This window comes from Sander vitreus, chromosome 24 (assembly GCF_031162955.1).
Source record: "Sander vitreus isolate 19-12246 chromosome 24, sanVit1, whole genome shotgun sequence".
Taxonomy (NCBI): Eukaryota; Metazoa; Chordata; class Actinopteri; order Perciformes; family Percidae; genus Sander; species Sander vitreus.
In genome coordinates this window covers 1,275,206-1,285,224 of record NC_135878.1, presented here as the reverse complement: position 1 = coordinate 1,285,224, position 10,019 = coordinate 1,275,206, and the positions used below count along the sequence as shown (strand labels likewise).

Sequence of the window (10,019 nt, the reverse complement as noted above, 5' to 3'; positions counted from 1 at the left end):
CGCACAACGCTGGTCTCCCCTCCATCCTCCTCCTTAAGGATAATAATAAAGAGGGACAGAAGTGCCACCAGCTGTCGCTTTCTCTGTCTTTCAGCACAGGACACATGGAAGAAAAAATAAAGCCTATAAGATATATATCAGACTGACATTTTCTGTAGGCTAGTATTTTTTAAACCAAACGTGTTTTAATTATGCTCCTCAATCAACCCCAGATTAAAGAACAGCTGTGAGGGATAATTCTTATGTTTAAATGTTTTGAATCTTACTCCCCAGAAATGTAAAGAGAGTGTGTATTTATGTAGCAACGCCAGGTTTGATAGTTGTCGCAATAAAATCACAATAAATATAATAAAAAATGAAATAATTGCAAGAGAGTGCAAGCATTCTTTTCAAATCACATGAACCACTTTCTGTGCCCACACCAGAGACACACACAGCACCCCACCCGTCTGTGGCTCGTGCGTAAGGGTTTGGCAGAAGGGTGCGCACCACGTAAACAAAAGCACATTGTCGATGTGACTGCCAGCCAGTCTGCAAGCCAAGAGTGGGAGAAGTGGACAGTCATTTCCTTTGCTCTCTAGACAGCGAGTGGACCTTTCTAGCCGCAGCTAAAGCTTTAATAGTTCCGCACGCAACACTACAGCAGAGATGGGATTACTTGTCACTGTCCTCCTGCACTGCATGGAGGTCTGAGGTATTGCATATTCTACTTGTTCTCCATTTATTTATTAGGAAATCAATGATGCATGTCAGTGTAAAGCTTGAAAGTGATGCTCTGATGTTGTTGTTTTTTTTCAGGCAAAGTAAAGCAGGCCATATTATCCTTTGGAAAATAAGACAACTAAAGCCTTAAGGTAATAAAGACTGTTCTTCGTGCTGTTTTTCTGCGTACTGCAACATATTTCCAGGTCTTTTAGAATAGTCTTAAGTATCGGCCTTTCAACAAGTGGATATTTCTGCCTAACGTGCGCGCAATGTGTTTTTTATACAAGGAAAACATTCTTAAGTATTGTTTAATATCAGCTCCAAGCGCAAAACCCTGCATTATATCCATGTTTGCAGGAGCCATGCCGTGTGTGCAGACCCAGTGCGGCTCCTCTCCACAAGGAGCCAGCCCGGCCTCTCAGAGCGCCGGTGGAGAGCGCAGCTGCGACTTCCTCACCCCGGAGTTTGTCAAGTATAGCATGGACCTTACTAACAGTGAAATCTCAACTGCAACATCGGCTCCCAGTTTCGGCTCCATGGGTGACACTTATGGCGCCGGGTACGACGTGAAGCCACCGTGTCTCTTCCAAATGCCGGTGCAGGGAGAGCTTCCGTGCGTCAAGGTGGAGGATGCGCACGGGTGTCCGCGGTATCAGCCGAATCAGCATCACCCGCACCAGTCCGACGAGCTGCTCTCCTCCCCGGGCTCCATTTATTATTATCGGCCTCCGTCGCCGCACACCCCCATCACATCCAACTTTCAAACTCCACTGGGACATATATGGGAGGACTCTGGCCCTCTGTACAGTTTTCGACAGGACTATTTGGCGGCGGCACACAGGAAAGACACACTATCCAGATTCTCGCTGTTTTCCCTAAAACACGCGCAACACGGCGGTCAGAGCTTGTCCACCTGCCAAATGAAATTTGACGGTTCTCTCCAGGTGTCCATGAACCTGGACGCAACCGGGGCGCACCAGCCGCTGGATAGCCCCGGGGTTTTAGGCTCCACTGCCCACGGAGATCATCCCGTAGTGGGATTTCCTCACCTGCCCCAGTTCGCCCACGGCCACCACTTTATGGACTACCAGACTTCTTGTGCTCCCAGCCGAGGACCGCTGAGCGCAGAAGGACTGTGCGCCGTCTGCGGGGATAACGCAGCCTGCCAGCACTACGGAGTGCGCACCTGCGAGGGCTGCAAGGGTTTCTTCAAGGTTTGTTCTCAATGCAACTTTATTTTAAAGCTGCATGAAAACTACGATTTCAACCTGGATAGTCGCAGGCAGCAGACGGGGAAACACGATTAGGGAATCTTTAGTATCCTAAAATCATGAAACATGCCACATGCAAATGCTATGAAACATTTTAAATACCAGATTTGTCAAAATGGATATCTTCAACCCTAACCTCAGGTAATTGGACATAATGTAAAAAAGAAATCCCACTGGGACCCCTGGCTGGCCTCCTTAATTGCACATTATGCTTCAGATGCACGTTCTGATCTCTTGACACACGCGTTTTAGGGGCAATGTCCTGTATGAAAATGGCTAACAACGTGCCATGAATAAAAACCTTTCCTTTCTTCTCGCTGAAGGAGATTCCCCGGGGCAATTCTCCAAATTATGAATGGCCACGACCCTGTATTTACCCAGACTGCCCTGTCCGCCTGCTGAATGCCTTATAGTGCCTCAGATGACCCACAGGCGCAAGAGTGCTGCTGTAAATTTTCAACGGACCATTTAGGGCTTTTTACTTAAGTCTTAACAAAAATGAGTTGAGGAGCTACTAAAAAAAAGGTTCTTTATGTTAAAAAAAATTCCCAAAGTTTCTTTCAAGAAAAAAGGTTCCACATGCCACCAACTTAGATTATCTCTCTAGGCGTAGAAAGCCCCCTTTGGTGCCATATAGTGAACCTTTTGAGAACAGTAAGATATTGGTTCTACAAAGACCAAGATCGTGCTTTAATGCTCTTTCCAGAAGTGCCAAAGTGCAGCATGTGCAATTTAGCTTGTCTTACATTTTGAGGTTTTCAGAACAGAACATTTAAGATAACACTACAACATCTTAGGTCTGTTTGAGTCAGTAATGTTTCATATGGAGCTTAACCAAAGAACCTTAAAAAGCAGATGTTTTATTATATTAAACAGACAACATTAGTGTATGGTAATGAGGTTTGATTTTACTCAAAGTAAGCTTAATGCATCACCTCAGCCTTTGTGCAGGTATCACATTTTTAAACTTTGTTTTTTGCAAAATAACTGAATCTTTTTCTTTGTCCATGCAGCGCACAGTACAAAAAAATGCCAAGTACGTGTGTTTAGCAGCCAAAAGCTGCCCTGTGGACAAACGCAGGAGGAACCGATGCCAGTACTGTCGCTTCCAGAAGTGTCTTGCAGTGGGTATGGTCAAAGAAGGTAAACCAATAAACCTTGAAACCACGTTTCATGTCTGACATTCGGGTCAGATGCAGAACAGTCAAAGAAAAGTGTGTCCTGTTTCTCTTCATGCTCTGCAGTGGTGAGGACAGATGGTCTGAAAGGTCGACGGGGGCGCCTGCCGTCCAAACCTAAATCTCTCCCGGACTCATCTTCACCCGTCAGCCCCCTCCTGAGCACCCTCATCAGGGCGCATGTGGAATCAAACCCTCCACCTTCTCGCCTTGACTTTCTTAAAGTAAGCAGTGAGGGTGTGACAATACATGTACATCGATCAAGATCGAAACATCGATTCAATCCTCAATGATCCAATATTATCGATAAATATCGTCATCTTTAAGATGTGCCTTTATTAAAATTCCCATTTTATAGATATTCTTTTTATTAATAAGAGTAGTTTGTTTTTAATGTAAATGTCTGGAAGAGCTTAGTAATGAAATTGTTAAATCATAGTATAGTTGCTTTTTGTAAATATATATAAATGTAATGTTTTTTTGATTGGGCTTATGTATCGTAATGTATCGCAGGCCCTTGAATGGAATAGAATCAAAATCGTTTCGTGGCAGACTTTGTGATATCAGTAAATGTTGTATTGTTGTCCAAAGAATTGATGTAATATCATATCGTGATAAAACGTGTGATTTACACTCTTAATAAGCAGTGGGCATCATTTCATTGCTTTACCAATGAGTGAGGGTGCAGTGCCCTTATACACAAAAGAAGGGCATTATAGAGCTGTAATCAAAGGTATTTTCCATCTTTTCTACTTCATCCCACCGGTGACCTTTCACTAGTTTAAGGAGAGTCCAGGAAGCCCCCCAGGAGACGACGCTCAGCATGTGCGGCAGTTTTATGACCTCCTGACCAGATCGATGGAGGTGATTCGAGGCTGGGCGCAGAAGATACCGGGCTTTACCTCCCTGCCCAAACACGACCAAGACCTCCTCTTCTACTCTGCTTTTCTGGAGCTCTTTGTTTTACGGTTGTCGTACAGGTAAAGAACTCACAAAGGGACTCATCTTTTCACATGGTATTTCCTTTTTCTCAGCAAATTTGGACCGCAAGTTAGCAGTCAGTCCACAGCATGTACATTTGTTTGCTTATGGATCTGCCAATAAACACAACAAAACTTGGGAATGGATTTGTTTTGCAGCACTTTTGGCACTAATGAAAGACGGGTTAACAGCTGGAGAGGCCCCAAAAGGACATGGGAATTTGTGAAAGGAAGATTTGTCACTGTCATTATGGGGCCTAAAATTTGAGCACAAGCTGTCATACTGTTTCAGATCCAACCCAGAGGACGGGAAGCTGATGTTCTGCGACGGGTCGGTGTGGGAGCGGCTCCAGTGCTTGCGTGGCTTTGGGGAGTGGATTGACAGCATCGTTGAATTCTCCGCTAATCTGCAGAGGATGAACCTGGATGTGTCCACCTTCTCCTGCATATGCACTCTCGCCTTGGTCACTGGTGAGATGCTTAAAAACACTTTTGTTTGCCCATCTATGCACATTAATAGTCCTTTGAAATGAATTATTAACTAAATGGACCCAGTAACAAAAGTAGCCCAAAATCACATATCTGTAAAGTCAGGTCATGCAGAGAGATTAAGCTTTAAGAGGTTAGTAATAACTTTTTTAATAACTTTCTTGGCTGTAAACCACATGTAATGTTTAGGGGCCAGACATCAAGTAGGACACAGAGAACTGACTGCTGTATTGGTTGAAATAGGTTGCTAAAAGTAATGAATACATCATTGAAAAAGCTAAATTGAATGGATAAATGGTTTAAATTGATTGATAAAACTTTACTGGATGAATGTGAAATTAAGAGTTTACAGTGAAAGCATCATTACTTTGAGAAACAAGAATAGCAGTATACAGTACTGTTATTTTCCTACCACTTTTGGTTAATTATGTTTCATTATGATCTAATATGTTTGTTTAAAATGTGATTTACGGACCAGCAGAGCGGCACGGACTGAAGGAGCCGAAGAAAGTGGAGGAGCTGCAGAACAACATTGTCAAGTGCTTGAAGGACGCCGATGGCCTCTCGGACTGTTGGTCCAACCATTTGTCCAGACTTTTGGAAAAACTGCGTGAACTTCGCACTCTGTGCATCCAAGGCCTGCAGAGGATTTTCTATTTGAAGCTGGAGGATTTGGTGCCGCCGCCTGCAATAATAGATAAGTTATTCCTGGACACGTTGCCATTTTAGAGACATTAGAGAATACATATGGGGACGTTTTTTTCTCTTTCGATTTAATCCAAACAGTTATTCCTGCCAGTTTGACATCTGTGCACCGTAGAAAAAGACATTTTAAAATCTAAGATTGAGTTGTTATATCACATTCTCCTCAAAACAAGAGAACATGAGAATGAAAACTAATTTATTTAAAGAATTGTGACCACTTTTTGCATTGATGGGGAGTAATAATATCAAATGATCTGCTTTGTAAAATTTGAATTATGTGAGTATCTAAAGGACCAGTTTCATAATGGTCTGCAGGAAAGGAGATTCATTTATAGTCCATAATTTGAATTTACTTTATCTTTTTTTTGCAGCGTGATTTAACTGCCTGTCAGGCCAAAATGATTGACTGTAAGTGAACTATATGTTCAACCCATTTTACATTCTTATAAAGAGGCAGTTTTTGATACAAGACAAGTGTTTCCCATCATGTTTAGGTTTTTCACAACAAATATTAGTCTTACAGTGATTAATATAATAATATTATTGGTAGACTCTATCATGGTCTGTTGTGTTCTCAGAGTAAACTGTCAGTGTTCATGTTTTAATAAATGAATGACCATTACTGCTGCTGGGCTGTTTTTTTTATTAACCTCATTAATTTATTATTATTTTTTTTTTTTTAAAGAAAATCAGAGGTCTGTTGCAATGACTCAAATATAATAATCATAATGTTAGTCCTCACAAATATCAATTAGATCTTTACTTTTTTAACATTTATTTACTGACATAAAATGCCAATTTCAAAACAATTAGTTATGTTTATATAATAATATTTTACAGTCAAAAGAAATATTTCAGGTACCTTTGCATGCAGGTTGTGGTTTATAAGCATGACCTTTTAAAAAAATGATGCATCTGCTGCAGCCATGTGTTTTACAAATGCTTCAATGGTCTTTACAGGTATACATCCTTATAATAAATCACCTTTCTATGATATATTATATTGAGGTGTATAGTATATTCAGGATAATAATAACCCATGTGATATTCTCTACTCTGCAAAGCTCATAGGCTGTCTTTAAACTGGTATGAAGTATTTTTCAGGTCATGTAAAGTCATATTCTAGTATTTAAGATACCTAACCCAATGCAAGGATCAACTACATAACAGGAGTAGTTATATACACAATATGTTACATATATTATATAACTTTTATTTAATCAGGTAAGTCCCACTGAGCTTAAGATCTGATTTTCCAGAGAGACCTGAATACATAAGATAATACAAGATAGTAAAAAACTAAAATATATACAGTATTTATATAAATCATGTTGTTAACTAGTAAGAAAGAGACATTTTGCAAATGTAATGCTGCTCATTTAAAGTTTTTACATTTTTCTGTTTTCTTAATTTTACACAGTTAAAATGTATTCAATATGGTTTTAGTACTGTGAGGTATTCAGCGAGTATTTTTTTAACCATTAAAAGACATGAAAAAGGCAAAGTGTGGAGGGTAATTAACAAACTCTGCTATAAGAAAGGCCGTATTCTACATATTTGCATGTGTGCATGCATATGTGTGTGTGTGTGTGTGTGTGTGTGTGTGTGTGTGTGTGTGTGTGTGTGTGTGTGTGTCAAGTTCAAAGGTCAAGGCAATCCTTACTATCTTACAGAGAGGTTTTTAGAGATTTCATTCATCACTTTGCAAGACATGAGGATAGGAGTTAAAAGTGTGTGTGTGTGTGTGTGTGTGTGTGTGTGTGTGTGTGTGTGTGTGTGTGTGTGTGTGTGTTTTATGGCCGCTGGCTGCCTGACATTTCTGCACCCCTTTGGTTACATCTGGCATTAAAGAAGTCAGTTTCTGCTGCCGTAACTGAATTCAGAGCATGCACCAAGAGAAGTAAAAAACAGGGAAATATGTGAACATACAGCTGCTGACCACAGTGGCAAATAAAGTCTAAAACCTCCTGTTGCTCATCTTTATGTGAGTATGGTTTAAATTAAAAATACACATCCAAATACTTAAAACAGAAGCCTAAACATATCAGTCAAATATGTGTTAAATCATAATGAGATCACCTGGGAGAAATTAAATCACTTTGAATCATCCCAACTGATTTGTACTCAGCCTCATCTTTGTCTGCAACAATGTGACATCTTCTATTTGGCAGAAAGAATTGATTTTATGGTTTAAAAAAAGTCTTAAATATACATTATATATATATATATATATATATATATATACACATTATATATATATATATATATATATATATATATATATATATATATATATATATATAAATAAAATAGGTTTTAACAGGCCTGCAGATCAATAGTGGAGGCTGGTCAATGCTGCAGCATGGCAGGCCGAGATAGAAATGAATCAATGGCAGTATTGAAGAAACGTCCAATTTATTCTGATGGTGGTGGTGATTGACAGGTGGAGAGAGTACAATACAACATCAGATATTTCACAGCAGAAATACAATATTATAGGTATGGATATTGAAAGACTCCAATAGATGTGGTAAGGTCACTACTGAGTACTACTGTGTGGTACAGAGTAGAGGGAAATACCCAAGGGGTGGAAAGAAACTGTACATTTAATCAAGTGCTGTGCTAAAGTACAATTTAGAGGTACCTTTACTTGAGTACTTCCATTTACCAGCTGCAACATTAAAGTGATGAACACATTAATGCATTGTGATTATAATCCTATAATATAATACACATTATTTTGAAATAGGCCAATCTGCATAGTGAATACTTTTACTTTTGGTACTTTATTAAGTATATTTTGATGCTAATGCTTTTGTACTTTTTATTTTATTTTGAATGCAGGGATTTTACTTGTAACAAAGTATGTATACACTTCTTGCACCACCTTTCCTGTTTCAAAGCGACAAAGCCAGCTCCAAACAGAAATGGTTTTCCCAGTTTAGTGTGGAAGAACTTAACTGAGCTGCACAGAGCTCTGACCTCAACCCCATCCGACTCCTTTGTGATGGACTGTGAGGAAGACCTGATCACCCAGCATCAGTGCTGGACCTCACTGATGCTCTTGAGGCTGAATGGGAGCAAATCTCTGCAGCCAGGTTCCAAACATTGTGTGGAAAGCCTGAAATGGGAAGAGAGTGGAGGCTGTTAGATCAGCGGGAAATAGGTGTTCAATAATCACATATGGGTGTAAAGCTCGTGTCCACATAGTTTTTGGCCTTGTATGTCAAATCATATTATTGTGCTACATGCAAAAATGTTGACTCCTATTAACTTACATACAAAAAGGACACTATTATTGATCACAGGCACCAATAAGAAGTCCCTCAAGAATCAACAATTTTTCCCAGAAACAAGTTGTTTTTTGGGGGATCCTGAAGCCCCGGGCCCCGCCGGCTGGTTGTGGCGGTGTTCAGGGGAGCACGGCTTTTTTAAAGGCTCTGACTGCCAACTTTGATCTCTGCATCCATCCAGCTTCAATACAGCTTAACCCTTATCACCGCCAGCCCAGAGACCGCCAGCATCAAGATGGATTTACAGGCAGGGACCCCTGGTTACAGCAACATGTAATCCATTACAGATTATTACAGATTACTGATCAGATGATTAGTTGTTGTAGTTGTAAATTTGAATTAGTTTGTTGGCAGTGTGACATGACATTTGATTGACACATTCTTGTGAATAAAAGCTAATAAACTGCTTCAATTTCAACATCCACAGTGAGAACAAGAGCCAAACCTGTTCACCATAGTAATTATCGATTGTAATATTATTTAAAACAGAAACAGGGCTATTAGCTTTTTGGGAGATTAACTCTTCCATTTTAAATCATCTCTGTTTATAAATGAACTGACTCTTTGTCTAAGAGCCTTTGTTTAGGAAAGTAATGAGGATTTTGTATGAAAACAGATTTAGTCAAGATGAAGGGTCCACTTACCAAATCTCACTTCCTGTCATTGAAACAACAGACAATAAATGGAAGGGGTTATTATTCCCTTTTTCTGAGGGTAAATCCTTCAGGGAGTCTCTCCGTTACATCGTCTAAACACTTGAATCAGTGGATTGGATTATAAACCCTGAGACAATAAAGGACAGAATACACACAGAGGACATGAAATATCCCACTTCAGTGAACTCCAATCCAGAATCCATTTATTCATTTGTTAATACTGTGTGGAAGGGATTTATCACATCATTTGAAGAATCCACAACACGCTTCTTTAGTCCCGACTGTTATTCGGTGCATTCCTTTGAAAACTCCACTTATAAGTGGAATAAATAAATGTCTAACTTTAAAGTTTAAATTAGCAACATGTATGTTAGAGATGTTACACATGATCTAATTAATATCTTGTCATAATTACCATGAATGGGAACCATGCTGGGCACATGTGACCGTTTCTAGTGTTTATCCAGATCAAGAGCTGCTTCCTGTCCCAGAGGGTAAAACATTTGTCTACAAAGTCTTCACTTCTTTTGGAGGAAAAAAAAAGACAGATTGTTTAATAATTTGATAACACTCGCTAAATATTTGACACACAAATGCAAATTCCTTAAAACTATTGCACGTTTCACAACGTTCCTTAAAGAATTAAGATTCTTTAAAATTGATTAAATAAAAAAAATGCTCTATATCTTTTTTATCAGACCTTCTATTTACACTGACCGATGAAAGAATTACTATTTTACTG

The 10,019-nt window shown here is 39.5% G+C and overlaps 1 protein-coding gene across 2 annotated transcripts; it reads left to right on the top strand.

The window, feature by feature from the left end:
* The first annotated feature begins 527 nt into the window (after positions 1–527).
* Positions 528–5,944, top strand: LOC144512992 (nuclear receptor subfamily 4 group A member 2-like). Of its 2 annotated transcripts, none has more exons than XM_078244032.1 (8): positions 528–694; positions 799–854; positions 1,063–1,919; positions 2,990–3,119; positions 3,221–3,378; positions 3,935–4,134; positions 4,427–4,605; positions 5,105–5,944. In XM_078244032.1, the coding sequence occupies exons 3-8, from the start codon at positions 1,068–1,070 to the stop codon at positions 5,350–5,352; spliced, it is 1,767 nt and encodes a 588-aa protein (XP_078100158.1). In that variant the 5' UTR covers positions 528–694; positions 799–854; positions 1,063–1,067; the 3' UTR covers positions 5,353–5,944. The 2 variants fall into 2 exon arrangements, with proteins under 2 accessions (XP_078100158.1, XP_078100157.1); XM_078244031.1 differs by having other exon boundaries at positions 5,102–5,944.
* The last annotated feature ends 4,075 nt before the right edge of the window (positions 5,945–10,019 follow it).

Bases quoted from the DNA above. Each gene is read 5' to 3' on its own strand.
- LOC144512992 (XM_078244031.1), top strand. From the start codon at position 1,068: ATGCCGTGTGTGCAGACCCAGTGCGGCTCCTCTCCACAAGGAGCCAGC. The intron at 1,920-2,989 runs GTTTGTTCTCAA...TTGTCCATGCAG, and splicing joins GCTGCAAGGGTTTCTTCAAG to CGCACAGTACAAAAAAATGC. The intron at 4,135-4,426 runs GTAAAGAACTCA...ATACTGTTTCAG, and splicing joins GTTTTACGGTTGTCGTACAG to ATCCAACCCAGAGGACGGGA.